This window comes from Lycorma delicatula, chromosome 1 (genome assembly GCF_047948215.1).
Source record: "Lycorma delicatula isolate Av1 chromosome 1, ASM4794821v1, whole genome shotgun sequence".
NCBI lineage: Eukaryota > Metazoa > Arthropoda > Insecta > Hemiptera > Fulgoridae > Lycorma > Lycorma delicatula.
Window position 1 is genome coordinate 401312704 of NC_134455.1, and position 18325 is coordinate 401331028.

Below are 18325 nucleotides of genomic sequence, written 5' to 3' on the forward strand. Positions count from 1 at the left end.
GGCTTTTTACACATCTTCAACCACTCCATGTAGAAACAACCGGTTTGTAACGCACATTTTCCACTCTCCTTGTGCGTGTGGTACGGACAATTTACGATATAATTTGAATTCGGTTTCGGTGCGCCGTCCGGTATCTGACGAACATCGTTATGAAACCGTCGCAAAAATTCCACTTTCTCCAGCCCTTTGGTGTGTATTGTGGCAAACTGCGAACATAACGCCTTCATGATATCGTCGTTGTAAACGACTTCGCCGTAATTCCAATCGATTTTGTGAAAATTCCTCTCCAACCATCCGGCCATCCGTTTGTATTTAGATGTCAACTCAGACTTTGGGTACGGTGATCGAAAGTGAAGAATCATATAGTTTCCATCACCGACAACAGCAAGTTCTTTAACTATAAACTCACCTCGTTTGCCGAGAAAGCCGTGATACTCGATAACTCCTTCCATGACGATCGCTCATCCGTGTATGAGGATGGCGATATGTAACCACCGACGATGTCTATGAAATCACAATGTTGGTGGGGGATATCCCTTCGTTCCCCTTATCCGCCTTCTTTTTGTCCTTCTTCTTCTTCTGCTTCTTATCGGTCTTGGTCTTTGTGATCGTGTGTTCAACTGAAGAAGGTTTATCATAAGATTTTTTACGCGGATTTCTCCTTTTGCGGATCTTCGTTGGTTTCGATTTAACCTCCTTCTCAGTCGGTTTCGTAACTTCAGGATGGCGATCGATGTTATGCAAAGAATCGTTCATGAATAGAAACGATTGAACGTCGTCTGGCGAATAAACACCACTTCCTTCCATGACGGATGCTCAACAACTACTGATTTGTGTACGCAGTCGGATTAAGCCTTTTTATACTTTCAAAGTAGAAGTGGTGGGGGTTACCCCCTCCACTTGTTCTTCTTCTTCCTCGTTTAGAGGACCATCATAGTCAGCATCATCATGTGCATGTAACGTTATGTTAGGTAATGAGATATTGGTAGCGTTTACCTTTGGTAACACTGTTGTCTTCGCTGAAGGTAATGATGATTTTACATTCACTATGGTTTTCCTCTTCAATGCGGTTTTGTCGATGTTTACCTTTGGTAACACTATTGCTTTTTCTGAAGGTGACGATGTAGTGTTGTTGCTAACTACGCCAGCAGGCACGTTTTTTGAAGATGATGGTGATACTGTAGCGTTGTAAAAAATGGACAAAACCTCCACAGACGATGAATTACACCATACTAACGGTATGTTAACCGGCGATTGTGCAGAAAAAGTCACTCTACACCGTATCGGTTTCATCGTTGTACAAGATTCATGCGAAAAGTCGCCCAGTAACAGTGTTACGATTATTCCAACTGCAATACCCGTTTTAAATACACTAAATGTTATCAGCCATTTCGTAAACTGTCGCCACGTTGACAATATTTGCTTTTTACGTTCCTCTTCCCGTCCACCACCTAATTGATCGATCTCAAATACCTCCCGCATTACATAAGTTTTTTCACTATTCCAGTGAGCGGAGTGTATGTGACGATGCTATCATGTATAATGAGACAGTAGGCAGTCGTATTGGCTGGTATATTGTTTTTGGTATCGAAATCGATACGTACATCTACTGTTCCCGTTTTAAGCGATTCGTTCTGACGGGAACAGTCGATAACAATTAACGGTACACTGGCCTTGAAATCCGCCAAACTGTAAGCGGGACATTCGTCCTCCGGTTTGTTATAATAGGCGGACCGAAAGCTGGCGAACATTTCATACATCATATTCACATCTCCCTGTAGATTGTCGTACGGATAGTACTGCGAATTCAAATACAGACGAACGTTTACCAACTCGCACATATCGAAGAGCGTCAATGATTTTGTAGCTTTATCCTTTCTGTCCGTCTGTAAACCGAATATCACGTATCTCGGTTTCTCCGTTTGCGCACATGTTTTTACCGTCCATGAATGTATGTTTGTTTGTGGTAGAGCCGGATATTCGTGGATCTGCCATGTACGAAAAGCAATCGCTAACGGTCTATCTCGTTCTACGACCTTCAACAATTGCAATCGCATCGTATCGGCAACGTGAACATACGGAATTTTCCACGCTATCTTAGTCACTTTCAACTTGGAATCAGGTGCCTCTTTGGAAGACACTAATGCGTTCACATCGCTGGAAGATCTAAGCAAGACCAATTCTTGTTTGACGTTCAATATTATGTGTTTGTAATCTTCGGCGAAACCCATCAGCATACGCAGCGGAACGTAGAAACAAAATCTTCCAGTGGTTTCATCTAAATCGAACTTATCCGTAGCTTTGAACTTCCACCCGAAGTTTTCCAAAATATTTTCTTCGCTTTTACGCAAGGAAAGAATATTCTTTATCGTTGTCGTTATTCCTAACTTTTGTACGCGACACATTTCCGCGCCGTTTATCTCGTATCGTATCTCCTCGAAGAGAAACGGTATCGCGTTGTTTGTTAAAGTCGATTCCGTTGCCTTTTTATCGCCTGCTTTAGTAGTTAACGCACCTTCGACCATTAAATAGCTTTTATGCGGTAACGTGTACACATCTTGTTGGTGTATCGGAATCCGGATTTCATCGTTGTTGTTGTAAGTCGACGAAGCGTACGGTAGATGGGTATGATATTCGTACTGTGTGATCGTGTTGTCGAACGAAACACTTTCACCGACGTCCAACATATTCGCTCCTATCGCTGCCATTACGATTCACCAAAACTGTAAAACCAAGTTTTCGAAGAAACAACACGTTACGCGATGTTAACGCTTTGGTGTTTGCACGTAGACTGATCGGTTTGCGTGACGTTTCGCTACTAGTACCAGCGCTATTGTATATTAACCCCATTTATCGGCTTTCGTTTTACTTCGTTTTCCTTTGTAAATGCAATCTCACCGTAACGGTTTCACCGCGAAAGTTTATCGGTTTTCCGTCTTGATCGGTAAACTTTATGGCGATCTCGCCTAAGCTCTTCGTATTCACCGGTAGATAGATTATATTCTTCGGCGATTCGATTATTTTGAAACCAGGCGGTACGCTTAGCGTGAATTCGTGCAACACGTGTCCCTCTGATCCGTTCGTATAAGAGCCTCGTATAAGGTTGCATTCGACCCGTACGGTGTTCACGTTGTTAATGGCGACTGGCTTCGATGACTCGTGCCATATATTCGCCGCCAGTTTAATTCTCTCGAACCCCAACAGCGGTGCCATACTATCCTTAGAGGTCAGATCGATCGCAGCACTGCATTTAAGTTCGCATTTTAACGTATTGTTATTCGGACGCATAAGCAAATCTATTTTGCTTTTGTCTTTCAGTTCATCGCTCAAGTGTTTAGCGATATCATCCACTTCATACGATCCTGTCGCCAGTGTCAACTTAATCGGTCTTTGTGGTCTCTTTGGTTCGACAGTAAATGTGTTGTTGATTCCCTCTTCGACATTTGGAATCGAGTTGTATGTGGTTAAGTTTATCAACGCCAATTCCCATTCGCCATCAGACAAATCCAATGACGGAAAGAATGTAGCGTGTAAGAACGACGTATTTCCACTTATGCAGAACATGTTTACCTGTAGACTGACGAATCACGACTGAGAAATTCAAGACATAAATGACCGCAGATAACCGTGTTTATATTCTGTCTGGCGTTATAATTGAAATTTATAATCGAATCGAGTGGAAAATAACGCATCAATTCGTTAGGTGGACGCAAATTACCGAAACTATCGAAATAGTCCACCATCCGTCCACGTTTTCTATAACATACCCAGTGTGTTCCATGACCGGTACTGCGGTCAAGATTAACAATCGCAGTTTCGTTAGTCTTCGGTTGTGTGGGTAATGCGTCCAACATGAAGACTCCTCTAAAATCTGCTATATTTAGTCTTCTCGCGTACCACATTAGTTCTATGTTCGATAGCGGTCGCACTGGTATTCCCTTTATTGGAGACAACGACGACGACGACGACGGTGACGACGTTTTTTTTTACCGCCCATCCCCGAACCGGTCAAAGGGTAGGGCTTAAGGTATAATCCCTGCCCTGCAGCGCCCGCTTTTTGTTTCATCATTTCGACAAGGCGTTTTATATTATTCCTTTTTGATCGTCTTCTTCGTCTTCGTACTCTTCCACCGCCGAACTTTGCTTTTAATTTCATCGCGTTTGTAACCGCCAATGCCGTAGCTTTTTCCGCGATACTTGAATCCTTAGCTTTAACTCTTTCCCAAGCGCTATCGGCTAATTTACGATCTGCTACCGCTCTTCTTTCGTTATCGCTGTACGTTGCGTATGCGATATCGTGTTCTTTACAAGCGGCGTCCAACTTGTTTACACCGGGATCGCCTCTCTTTAATCGTTTTTTTAAATTCGTTCCCGGTCCGCAGTACTGATATCCCGGAATATGTAACTCTATCGGTAGTAAATCGATCCCTTTATTTACAACCTTACCCACAACCTTTTTGACGCCTTTTAATGCTTTATCGCCAATATAAGATCCCAACGCTCCTGCAGCTCCTGCTGTTAGAGATGTTAACAGTCCACCGCCTCGTTTAAGACTGGCTATTCGTTTAGATCTTCTCACCTTACCCTTTCGAACAGGAGAAGAACGTTTTGACCTCCTCACTCTTGCCATGTCGGACTGACAATGAGCTTGTTAACTACATTGCACCATCTTACATTGGATCCGTGTTCGGCAATCGTACCATATTTTTATTCACATCATCCGAGACCGGGGGACGTATCATATTTTCATTAACATCGTCATTCTTCAATGTCACATCCTCATTCTTCAATGTCTTATCAGTGATCGGTGGACGCACCATATCTTTTGTCACATCCTCATTCTCCATTGTATCTTTACTACTTAGAACTGTGTTTGCAGAAACATCCTCATTTTTCAATGCCTTATCAGTGATTGGTGGACGTACCATATTTTTTGTCACATCCTCGTTCTCCTTTGTATCTTTACTATTTAGATCTGTGTTTGCAGAATCGCTTTGGTGATGATTGTCAGCGGTTAATATACGCATAAGCGTTTGTTGATTTAAGTTTCTGTTAGCCTTGTCGTTAATTTTTAATAGAAATTTGTAGAACCTAAATAGTGTGTCATCGATATATCCCTTAGTAGCAGTAAGCAATTTTTGTATATGTAATTCCATATCGTCTACGTAGGACTTTGTTGCGACGTCCGTCTTTTCGACAGGATCACCGACTCTACATAATCGCTTATGTTGATAATTAATTGCGTTGTCATCATCTTTAAAACACTTCGCTAAGAATACATGATTTAGGTCGCTATGCATTACGAACTCTTCAACCATCTTTCTCTTCAATTGACCCTTCATTAGATCGACATATCCTTTAGTCACGAGGTCAGTCAACTCAACAGGTGCCTTGGCGTTTGTTATAACACTTTTTTGGATATCCACAACGCCGTCTTTACTCGTAAAAATCCCATTTGTCACTTTGTCTACGTACGACTTTGTAGTGAGATCCGTGCTATTAATTGGTGCACCAGCATTTGCGATAACGCAACCTCTCGCGTTAATTGTCTCATTTTTACCGAAAAGGTTTTTCCGTAAATAGTCGACAGTTACGGCGTCTGTTTTTACAATTGGATCGGCGATATCGCACAATCGCCTCTTTGAAAAGGAGAGTGCGTTGTCGTCCATCGGTGAAACCGTGGGTAAGTATTTATTATTCAACTCGCTTTGCTTTACGAACATTTTCTTAACGTGACCGATTGTTGCACCATCATCATCTTCAACAGGCGGTCCAACGTTGCACAAACGTCTTTTCTTGATATCGAAATCTCCATCGGCGGTTTTGTCAAACGTTTCGACAATCCGAGTTGGTGGTGGTTGGGTGGTTGCGCTTCCAACCCGTGAACGACCGAACTTGTCGATACTCATCTTCAGACTGTTTAAAATAAAAAGTTCCCTGTACTACCCTCCTTTATGTATCCGCCTTCTTGTAGTTCTTCTACGATCGAGACTATTTCGTTATTATGACCGGTATGACCCGCACGTTTCGAAGCCAATAAAAGTCGCAGTCTATCGCACAGTTCGTTCGGATCGTCCCAGTAAACGTAATCCGGTCTAACCGTTTTCTTCGCTCTCATCAACAGACCCGATCCGGTTATTGGACTTTCTTCGTCGTCATGACCACTTTCCGACGAAAGATGTGTACGAGGAAACAGTCTTTTGATAATATTCTTGTACTTTAACGACCGACTGGAAATTATGCGACCGGTGTTTTGACTTTTATGCGCCTCAGTAGTTTCTAATATTTTCTTATAGTTATTTAAATCTTTGTTTGTGTAATCTACAGGCTCATTCAAAAAAATCAATTCATATAAACCTTTGGAACCGCTATACGTCTTGTTGTCGATAACTATTTTATTTCCTTTGAACTGGAGTGGTTTTGTTCCGATCATCCATTGATCGTCAATGTTTTTAACTCCGTAGACGTTGTCTATTTTTTTACCTTTATCTGTTACGGTAAGGTTCAAGAAATGTTTTGCACGAAAACCCATCGTTTTCGGCGTCGACGGGTCTACAGGTTTCACGAATTGTTTTTCCGACGTCGGTGTTTTAAAGAGTCTTCTCATAACCGTCGGTGTCTCTTCCACCACCTCCTCCTTTTTTTCAACCACTCCATTTGCATTCTCTTCTTGTTCTTTTTTAACATCGGACTTTTGTTTAAACGATTGATTAAGTTCTCGGAGCGGTTCGACAATAGGTTTAAATTGTTTTTCAATAACTTGTTCCGATTCTGTTATTCCTTGCGTAATAGCGCGATGTTTTCGTTTAATCGAATCTCGTATTCTATCGATTTCCATTACCAACTTCGCAGACGTCGACGACGATGACATATCGACCTCGTTCTTGTTCGACATCGTGGTTACGAATGATCGGAAACCAGTCGACACATCACCATCCTAGTTCCACCGATCTAAAGAACACTGCATGTTTTTTGGTTCTGCGTAAAAAGCGTATAATATCGATTAACGAAACATTCATTCTTGTCGGACGACGAATGGTATTGCACAATTCGCGGTAATATTGCGTTACACCCTGATCGATAGACGGTATCATGAGTTTCGTGCTTGTGTCTTTAAAGACAACAGCTCTCTTTACATTTCCAACCCACATTGGGATATCCACAACTGTTGAGTGATCGCGTTGTGGGACCTTTGTCAGGTACCGTGTGGAAAGTCGTCTGATCGGATGACGATCACCTTCCGAATGTAAATGCAACAGATAGCTATTGAACAGCCAAAATTCGTCTGGTTTCGCTCCTGCATATTCGCACCATTTTCGCAACAGATCTTCGTTTTGGACTTCAAACAGTTCGCGTCGTTCGTTGTACCTCAATCCGAACACATTGGCGTATAGTCGCAAAGTAGGTATCGCTTCGTTTAGAAATTCACCGGAAAAGAGCGCCTGCGCCCTGTTGTTCACGATGTCGAACGGTAATCCTCCTCGTCTTATCGGTAATGTTTCCGGTACGTCGTCGGTAAATTGTACTCCGTAAGCCGTGTCCACAAAACATTTTCTACCGTATGATAACGCTAAGCGGTACAACGTTTTTGGCGACCTGATCGGAATAGTTCGTTCCGTGATCACTATACAGCATCTCGCTCCTTCTAGACGACTACCGTATTCCAACATGTGCATGTAAACGTTTGTGTAGTCCATAGATGCATGTCGGTTTCGAAGTTCCAATAAAGGTTTTTTGTATACGAGTGGAGAGGGTCTAAATCTTGAAATAAAGTTCCATCCGTGTCGAATTGTGGTGTTGAACATGTTTTTATCGTATATCACCAGTTCGATTGGCATCTCGTATTTGTCACATTCTTCTAAAAATTTTAACCATATACGCTTATTGAAAATCTTACCTTCGCTAGTAATCATCAACAGAACGACCAACGGATAGTCACGATTCATTCTTTTTACATGTCGCCAGCATCGTCGGTCTTTATTTTCACAGTAGTTCACTTTACGACACACGTAGTTACCGCAAAACTTCTGACGGTCGCTAAAATATTTGGAACACAAGTTGTTTTGCGGTTTTTGTCTAAAACGTATGGCGTTAGCGTACGGTGTTCCGTCCTCATAGGTGTGTATGCTTGCCATTGTTACCGACTATCAACTGATCTCTTTTACAAAAACATCGAAGCCTACTCTATATCGTCCAGCATCGATATCGCTCTCCTTATCCACAACCAAAAATCCATGAGGTTTTCTCCATGCAACACCACACAGACTTTTAAACTGATCGAACTTCATATCGGTATTTACGTGATCTTGATATATGTGACGTAAGTTGAGATCGTCTTGTTTGAATATAAGAAGGAGATTTGCGTTGTCTCGTACAAGGTGCTTCCCGGCACTTGAATATGTCTGAGTCAAATAAAAGCTATCGATGTTGTTGTGTCGCCCCATCGCAAAGTACTTGCGAATATTATGTTGCTTTTCGCAAGCTACATCGTCGAAAATCATTATCGAGTTCGGTTCCGCTTCGTCGGGTGCCATCACATGATCGTTTTCTGAGTATGCAAAAAAGCCGATTTCCGGGACACCAGTCATGACTTGTTCTAGAAACTTATATTTCGGTTGGTACAGCGATTTAGAAAACACGTAAATATTTCTGAATCGTAAACCGTCCGGTGAGAACAGCAAGTTGAATAGGACATTTGTTTTTCCGCAATTAGACGGTCCGCAGATAATACATCTGATTGTATTCGGTAGAAGAGGTCCATGACGAGACCTTTTCCCCTCTCCACACCCGGCACCTGTATAATCGTCGAAGTTTTCTAGCGTAATATTACCGACCTGTTGACGTTCCAACTTCATGTTTATGACTGATCGATTCACTACACCAAATCCGCCTTATGTATCCAACTGTTGTGTTTTCCATCGAACCCTTGCCACTTTACAAATAGCCTATCGCCTTTTCTTCGTAAGACTTTCTCGACCAAATACACATTATTTGTAACGTTAGTTTTAGTGAGCTCTTCAGCGTAAAATTTACCGCTCACCACCTCACCGTGAACATCGATCAACGTGTAAGTACACGGACGCGTATTATCATGTACCTTATGTACGATAAATATTTCATTCGTCCAATTCGGTAGATAGCCTTTGGCGAATGTCTTTTTAAATTTGCTTATACGCACTCGATCACCGACATTGTATTTCGGTAAAGTAGGTTTTCGATAGAGTACCGTATTTAACCGCTGTAAAACAGCGGCTTGGTTTCGCTTATTTACATCTTTCGGTTTCATTCCGATAGTACGATGACTAGTGTTGTTGTATTTTGCAATAAGTTTCGGTAGTAATTCTAACCACTTGTAGGTTCCTTGTTCGGTAAACTTTCTCCACATCATCGTTTTCAGTGTTCGATTAAACCGTTCGACTATCGACGCTTTTTTATCCGAATGTGTGGAATAGTGATTTATATTGTACGACTGTAATAGTCGTTTAACCGTCGGATTGTAGAACTCTTTACCCAAATCGGTTTGAAAATGTCGCATCTTGTGTTTATCCAATATGGGTTTGAGGGCTTTAGCGATCTCCGTACCGGTTTTGGTTTTAACCGGTACGGCAAATGCTAGTTTAGAAAAACAATTTATCATCGTCAGTATGTAACGGTAACCTTTGTTCGATTTAGCATACGGTATCATCTCAACAAGGTCAGCTTGATATAGGTCTGAAATACCTTTAAGTTCAACGCGTCTTGTGGGGTAGTTTCGACGCGCCTGTCGATGGAGCTCTTTAGCTATTGACGCCTTGACGTTCATTGTTGTACTGACTGTATTTCGTGTGTGTATGTTTGGATAGGAATAGGAAGAACAAAAAAGGATCTTTATTTCTTTATTTTTTTTTACCCGCCTCACCACTCTTATATCCCGGCCTTGGCACCGGCCGTATCGATAACAATGATAAATCATTAATCGATCTGCACATATGTTCAGATCGGTTAAAGATTTAATGTGTGATCGATTCGGGGGGTTTAGGGTGGTCCTGAAAAGGACCGTTTTGCATAAAGTGTCGTTTTACATTTTAAACGGTTACCGAAAAAACGGACAAGATGGCATACGCTGTATATGTTCCACATACGGATTGTCTGTCTCTTCCCATTTAAACAAACGTATACGACAATAGTCACATCTGACCAGATCGTCGATACCTTCGTACCTGAATCCATGCATAGCTAGGATCAGGGGGGAAAGAAACGGATTGTCCATATGTGGCCATAACGGCGTATAAATCTTTTTGTTACCGTTTCTAGTAACCCTATAAAATGTATGGACTCTATCATAAAAAGAACGATCCATTATGATTGAGTGTTAACGCAAGAATGAATAAAGTTTCAAATAATATTTTTTATCTCTTAAAAAATTATCTTGTTTTATTTTCCAATTATTTTTTATCTGAATGCAAGTTCCGAAAATAAAATTTATACAAAGAGTTGACTTTATAACCGCGATTAAATTATCGTATGCAATTTATTTTATTTTCCAATTATTTTTTTTATCTGAATGCAACTTCCGCTGATAAGTTAAATAAAATTTAATTTATTTAATAATTATATTTATTTGTTATAAGAAGTTTTATCAAAACCGCATAGTTGTTATCGCTTACACTGCAGTTAAAATTGTATTTTAATAAAATTAAAAACAGTACATAAACTAAATTGATAAGATTGCAGTTTACTTATTATTTCTTTTTTTTGTATAAAATTAATTGGTAACCGCGTACTTGTTATCGCTGACACTGCAATTAAAAACAGTACATAAACTAAAATTGATAAGATTGCAGTTTACTTAATATTTCTTTTTGTATATATATAAGTATCATTCTGACTTCAACATTTTACATGTCATCATTACATATTGAGAGTGTGTTCACAATGAGTTATTATACGGTACAGCACGAGATTGATGAGTTGATGAGCGCATTTCAAGATCTGCTTGTCATTAAAGACCGAATAGTAAGAAATGTATATGACCACTCGGAGATCGAACACGCGGCGACTGATTTGTCAAACGCTATATTGAGGGCAAGAAGACGGGCAATGCTATTAGCCGCTCGTTTTGATGGACCGCCTCCACCGTCATCACCATCGAACCATCCAGAGGAAGAGGCAGAATCCGATGGGTCCACAACAGATTTCACTCCGGCCACCAACGACGACAACATCAGCAATGACCATCAACCACCACAATCGCCATTACCAGACAATGAACTTCAGATAATACATGAGATTATCGATGGTGATAGTGGTCAGAGTAGTAGTAGCATAAGTCATCGTGTTCGTCGTGCACAACAATGTCAACGTCGGCGTGTTCGGGTGTGTCGTCGGCCGGAGGTCACAGACGTGGATGTTAATTCGAGACCCCGTCGACCTTATTGTAGAACTGTAAGTAGAGTTCTACAACAGGTCGTCAACGCTAATCCAAGCCAGTCGGACGAGGGCGATGATGGTAACCCGACAACCGACAGATGTCCGATCTGTTTAACAGAATCGGTTACTGTTGAGTTGTCGGGTTGCGGTCATCGATACTGTGAAGACTGTGTGAGGAAATTAGCGAGATATAGCAGGAATTGTCCCGTCTGTCGACGGGATATGTGTGGATACCATCGGATTAGAGAGGGAGACGACGGCAGTAATTGATGTAAGTAATTATAATTTTTTTACATTAAATTTTTTTTTTTTGGGAAAAGGTGATTTATATAATTTGTCATATTTTTTTTTACAAATAATTTCTTTTCACTTAAAATAAAAAAAAAGTCATTTATATTATTAGATATATACTTTATTTCATATTTTTTACATTAAATTTTTTTGAAAAAAAAGTGATTTATATAATTAGATACATAATTTGTCATATTTTTTTACAAATAATTTTTTTCACTTAAAAGAAAAAAAAGTCATTTATATTATTAGATATATACTTTATTTCATATTTTAAATTTTTTTGAAAAAAGTGATTTATGTAATTAGATATATATACTTTGTCCTATTTTTTTTACATATAATTTTTTTCACTTAAAAAAAAAGAAAGGCAATATATATCCGCATGATAAAATAATATTAAAAATAGTTATGATCGTGGTCTATGTGGTCTTCGGTTCTCTGGCTTCTTTGTATGTAGTCATGACCATGGGCTATGAGGACATCGTTTTCGATTCTCGGTCTCTTTCGGGAAGTGTTGTCATTGGCGGGTACTTTTCTTTTTTTTATGCTATAATGACCGTAAGGAATAGTGTCAATTTTGTTTTCTAATATGTAACGTTTATCGTCGTAAGGTGAAAGCGATTTCTTTGACTTGTTAATGGAAAATATATTGTGCAAAGTGCTTATGATTCCGTACGCGCTTGTATACGTAACGGAATCATTAAAAAGACTTTTTTTGTACAGATCGTGTCTAAGATCCTTTGCAATGGATACTCTAGGAATACCCTTTGCTACATTCTTCTCTTTCTTGTCGAATTCGAGAATGCTATACATCTTAGCACGAAGTCCGACAAATTCACGAATAGCTTTTCCATTCATTTCGTCTTTGAATTTACCAAGTCGTTTCTTATTGGTATTACTGAAACATGCGTGATCGCGAGGATAATCTGAAGTATCGAACCGATCGATATCGTGAAGAATATCGTCGTAAACGTTATCGGTCACGATATGATACATCAGACTGTCCGTATCGGTCATTAGAAGATTTATATTATGACCGTACTTTTCTACCATGTAGTCATAGTGGAATTCGTACATGATCATTTTGCTAATGTCCAATACGGTAAATCCAATGTAGATCGGACGATTGAGAAATATCTCCGTTTTCTTCAGACTTACCCCAACGACATCCTTGTTATAGATGTACCAAGCTTTAACTCTCGGTTTTGCAATCACCTTATCCAATTTACGTTCGTTAGTAACCAGTTGGAAGTCTATTCTGTTTCGTACGTTTTCCAAAGACTTGCCGTACACCGCGTTGTTCATCAACTTAAAAAAGTCCTTTTCAAAACTGTTTCGTGCTTGTGCACGCTTTTCAGTATTGAAGTCGATGTACGGTTTCAACCAAGGCGACTGGGAGAATTCCAGAACTCTGTGAACGTTTTTCATTTTCAGTCCTAGTCGAGTATACAACTTTAGGTTTCTGTAATGTAAAACGTATTTTTGTTTGTCGTACAATGTTGTCATTAATTTCTTTACGGGACATCTCTTTATGTCCTTCAAATAGGGGGACAACATATCATCGGTTGGTACTAACCGTTCTGGTGCGAGAGGGTAATCCTTGTGACGATCGTGCAATTCTTGTGGATACTCAAGATCCACTTCCAAGATGTAGCCCTTTTCACCACGATCGTCAACGCTGTTAATATCGAGATTGTCAATCTCTTCAGTACTCAACCACCTAAATTTAGCGTGTGGTAAGGGCTCAACCATGGCTGTTCCGTAAAGGTTGTTGCAATCGTAATATTGAACCCAGGATGTGGGTACGGATGGGTCATACTGATCTGGAATGTTTGGATTGTTCGCCTTGGCGTGTCTGGTTGAAATCATGGCTACACCGCCTCGTGTACCTTTTTCGACAAACAGATGCATATCTATGTCGGTCAACAGTTCCAATTTTTGTTGGGTAAATTTTAACATGGCATTCCACGTGAAATGAGGGGTGGAGTAAAAGTGACAGGGGTCCAAACCGTAATATTGCATAGACGTACTTCGGAAATTTTCAAAGACGTCTGCCAACAATAATACGTCGCTAAGAAGATAAAGATCGTGGTAATCGCCTAACGTATTGCAGTCAAACGTTTCCCACACGTGTTGAGCGTGGACGTAATCATCGTCCGTTATGTTCTCTCTTCTTAGCGTACTGTAAAATGCCATCTGCGGTGGAAGTTGGGTTTCGAAAAACTTGTTTATATGGGTCATGTACTCGTACGGGTAAACGCCTTTACGGATTAAACAATCTCTTTTCTCGGGTAGCGGGTAACAGTTTGTGAGACGTTTAAATACGGTGTCTTTGTCCTGACAATCTTTTACTAGATTTTCCACAAGTTTTTCGAGCGATGACGAAAGAAATTGTAAAGAGTCCAAGAACCTCAACGGACCGACGGACAGTGACTGTAATCGCTCGGACGTGTTGGCGATACAGTTTATTTTTACATCGTCCTTATATTTTCCCAAAGCTTGAACTATATGATGGCTATCGTAACCGCGGAGGTTATGAAAAAATACTGGGATATGCTCGGTGCGCTTACAATTTAAATTGCACTCGTTATGACATGCACCGAGAAACCGTCCTGTGGTATGCGAGTGATGACGTACACGGTCATCGGTCAACTCACAATGACAAAGAAAACACTCGGTAGCCCTTTGAAATGTTTCAGTGTCTTCGGGAGTCATCACCATCGGTTTTTCGGTGATCATAATTTGGTGCAATCTATCGGCGTGACCGAGCAATTCATCCAGCATCTTTTCAACGATATTTTCACCATCGGTTCTCGCTCGGTAGACTACAGGACCTTCACAAATCTCCCCTTCCTCGTCGACGATTACATAGGCGTAACCGGACGGAAGATGATGGGCTACCTTATCGGTAAAACTAGTGTTGGGTTTAGGGGTGGCAGTGTCCATCGGATGTACAAATGATTCAAAGTCTGCATACACCGTATACGGAACGCGTAGTGTGGACGAGTAGTCCCTAAACTTCATCACGCATTCCTTTTCTTTAGCGGGATCGGGAACTCTTATCCTTTGTGCACCGTGTCGCTTACACTCGATCAAATGTTGGTTTAGGTTTTGTGTAGCGACATGTGGGTCTGATGAACTGAAACGGTGCAAACAGTAAGGGCAATATTGGCTGCTACCGCTATGTTTTGTAAGACCTGAAAGGAGACGAGATAGCCCATTTTTACCTGGTTTGGTATTTATAAGGCAGTAGTGAAATTTATCTCTCGTCTCCCCTGCAAGCAGCAATAGGTGTATGCAGTGGGTACGATCGCGGTTTTCGGTAACACGCACCGGGTACACGCGATCGTTATCTTCTTCATAGCCGTAGACATTGATGCTTATTGTGGGATTCAACACCTCGAAGCGATCAATGTCTTTTACCTTTACTGGGTATGATATCCCGGTCATGTTAATTTCATGTTCAAAGCGTGCATACCAACTCTGACGATAGTGACGTCCTGGTTGGTCATGCAGGTATGCTAGTACGGACCATAGGAAACATTTTTCATCATGCGGATTTTTTACATTAATTATTGCCTCTCTTTTTACAAGTTTTTGTGGTGTTTTTATAAATGAACTAGAGGCGCCATATAACGGACGGTAACGGATAATATTTAAATCAATATATATTATTTTATTCATTACCCATCCGCTGCCGTTGTTGATGAATTTGGTCAGTGTCTCTATAATTTTCTCCACTGATTCTATCCATGATTCTTCAACAACGTCGGTGTTATCGTCCAAATTTATCACCGTTCTAGTTTTTCCATGCAAGTACAAATTTGTGAATGTTGTTTCTACTCCGTCTTCGAGTTGTGTCCGCTTCATCAATTCAACATTTGCTGCAACGTACCTGTAGAAACAGAATAATTTTAGTACATATTGACTACTTTAAAAAAAAAACAAAAAAAAAAAAAAAAAAAAAAAAAAAACAGTACATTTACAAAAAAAATATTAACGTTTTTTTTAATTACCATTTTATGTTGCCATCAAAGCGTCTGCCTTCTTCCTTCAAACAGTTCAGGATGTTCTTCTGATACCGTAGAAGGGTTGAAAGGAGATACAACTCCTCAGAGTCAGACAGGTCCCATCGAAGACGGATGACGTTGTTATTTATTGCATGGATAACTACCGGTGATACCATTTCAATTTTTTTTGTAATATCTGAAACAAATTAAAATAACATATATCGTAACATTGTTTTTTTTTTGTGTGTTTCAGTGAATAACAGAAGAAGACATTTTTTTCATTATATATATCATTTATTTTATTTGTTTAAAAGTATTTTTTATTGTATTTATTTTAATTGTATAAAGTATTTTTTAATTGTATTTATTTTAATTGTTTAAAAGTATTTTTTTAAATTTATAAAGTATGTTTTTATCGTATTTATTTTTTTAGATTTAATTAAATAATTTATTTGATTTGATTTGATTGAAAGTTATTTGATAATACCATACTGTTCCATTAGTATTTATTTTTTTTATTTAATTAAAGTAAAACTTACCTTGCTAATTAAGATGAAAATGTAATGATCTCTCTCCGATCGATGTATTCACTTTCAATAACAGATTGCGAATGATGAAATCACACAAATTTTTTCACTTATATACACGCAACCGAATTTAACCGGTTACAACAACTCAAGTCACTTTTGTATTAGTGACCCGATAATAATAATAAAAAAAAAAAAAATTTCTTTATCGCTTCCGCTCTTATTAGAGACGACGTTCGAGTTCGCACGTACGCACTAACGGCTAGTGCGCATGCGCCGATTCGAATTCCAACGCTGCGATTGGTCAATCGGACAACTTCAGACCACGTCGGTCCCACAATTCTTCAGTCGAGCGCCGCATCTCGCACGGTAAACACGTCTGCGTCGCTCCGCTGACGCACGCACGCAAACACACGCGCAGCAGACACCGCCGCCACCGCCTCCCGGTGCACGATCCACGACGAGAACCTCTCTCCGTCGCGGTAACGCCTCCCGACGCCATCGCCTGGACGACCAGGATCATCCTCGAGGTACGTCTATATTCACTTGTGTGTATATGTATGTGTGTGTGTGTGTTTGTGTGTTGCAGCAGACATCGCCGCCACCGCCTCCCGGTGCACGATCCACGACGAGAACCTCTCTCCGTCGCGGTAACGCCTCCCGACGCCATCGCCTGGACGACCAGGATCATCCTCGAGGTACGTCTATATTCACTTGTGTGTATATGTATGTGTGTGCGCGTGTGTGTGTGCGTGTGTGTTTGTGTGTGTGTGTCGTAGCAGACATTACCGCCACCGCCTCCCGGTGCACGATCTACGACGAGAACCTGTAACGCCTCCCGACGCCATCGCCTGGACGACCAGGATCATCCTCGAGGTACGTCTATATTCACTTGTGTGTATATATGTATGTGTGCATGTGTGATTGTGTGTGTGTGTGTACAGACTGATGTTACGTTAAAATTCACAGCTTACGTAGAACATTTTTCACTCATTACATCAGGGAGTCACCGCAGCCGATTGGTTTAAGGCGTCAGTCGGTCGCGTCCCGTCATGACCGGGTTCGAATCCTCTAGCCGACAGATTTTTTTTCACTTTAAATATTATTCATTTATTTAATTCAAATCGACCGCCACACAACAGTGATACCAACCTTTGAAATATTTCTTCAATATATAAACATGTCAACAAAAAATAAATCAAGTTGGTAACACTGACTCACATCGACATAAAATAAATCAAGTTGGCAACATTGACGGGGTACCGGCGCCAATGACGTCACAATCCAAGATGGCTGACCACCGCCATCTTGGAATCCAAGATGGCGGACAGCCGCCATCTTGGAATGACGTCACTGTTTGGCGCCGTACCACCATTTCCGTACTACTTACGACCAATTCGATTAAATATTAATTGTTTTTATTTATTATTAATTTTAGTATTGTAAGTTAACATCAAATTAGTGATAATCTTATCACAATAATAAACTTAATAATTATGACACAAAATTACATCAATTTTCTCCCGTAACTCAACTATTTGTTTACCGATTTTCAAAAATAAAATGTAATTTCGTTCAAAATAAAAGGCTTAATATTTTAGTCGATAACATACATTTTCATAAAACTAATATTTATGAGATATAACGGTTGAAAAATAAACATGGCCGCCATTTTGTAATTTGCGAAGGTATCTAAGTCCTGCTTTTTTGCTAATTTTAAAACTTTATTAACAGGACGCTTACCAAATAATAATGTGATTCGTCTATTCGAACTTGAGATATACATTTTTATATAACAAAATGGCGGACAGGGGGAGAACGAAGGAGAAATTTTCATTATTCCTAAGGATATTTTTTTGTTTAGTTTTACAAGTAGATTCCGATAACGTATAGCCAGCCCACCCTTTTAGAAACATTCTGTATTTATAAAATTAAATATATTTTTTTTTAATACGGCTAGTAGCATTGTGAATAATATACGATATCAGAGTTAAACATTTTTCTAGAAGGTATGATGATATTATCTTTTCTGTTTCACTTCTTTCATATAACAGAGCGGACCAGTTAGAAATATTTAACTGTGTC

The 18325-nt window shown here is 40.0% G+C and overlaps 1 protein-coding gene across 1 annotated transcript; it reads right to left on the minus strand.

Moving 5' to 3' along the window:
• Window positions 1-3356: 3356 nt before the first annotated feature.
• On the minus strand, window positions 3357-4839 carry LOC142318486 (uncharacterized). Its single transcript, XM_075355067.1, has one exon. It carries the CDS (start codon window positions 4628-4630, stop codon window positions 3941-3943), a length of 690 nt encoding a protein of 229 aa, XP_075211182.1. The 5' UTR covers window positions 4631-4839; the 3' UTR covers window positions 3357-3940.
• Between the last annotated feature and the right edge of the window lie 13486 nt (window positions 4840-18325).

Bases quoted from the DNA above. Each gene is read 5' to 3' on its own strand.
- LOC142318486 (XM_075355067.1), bottom strand. From the start codon at position 4,630: ATGGCAAGAGTGAGGAGGTCAAAACGTTCTTCTCCTGTTCGAAAGGGT.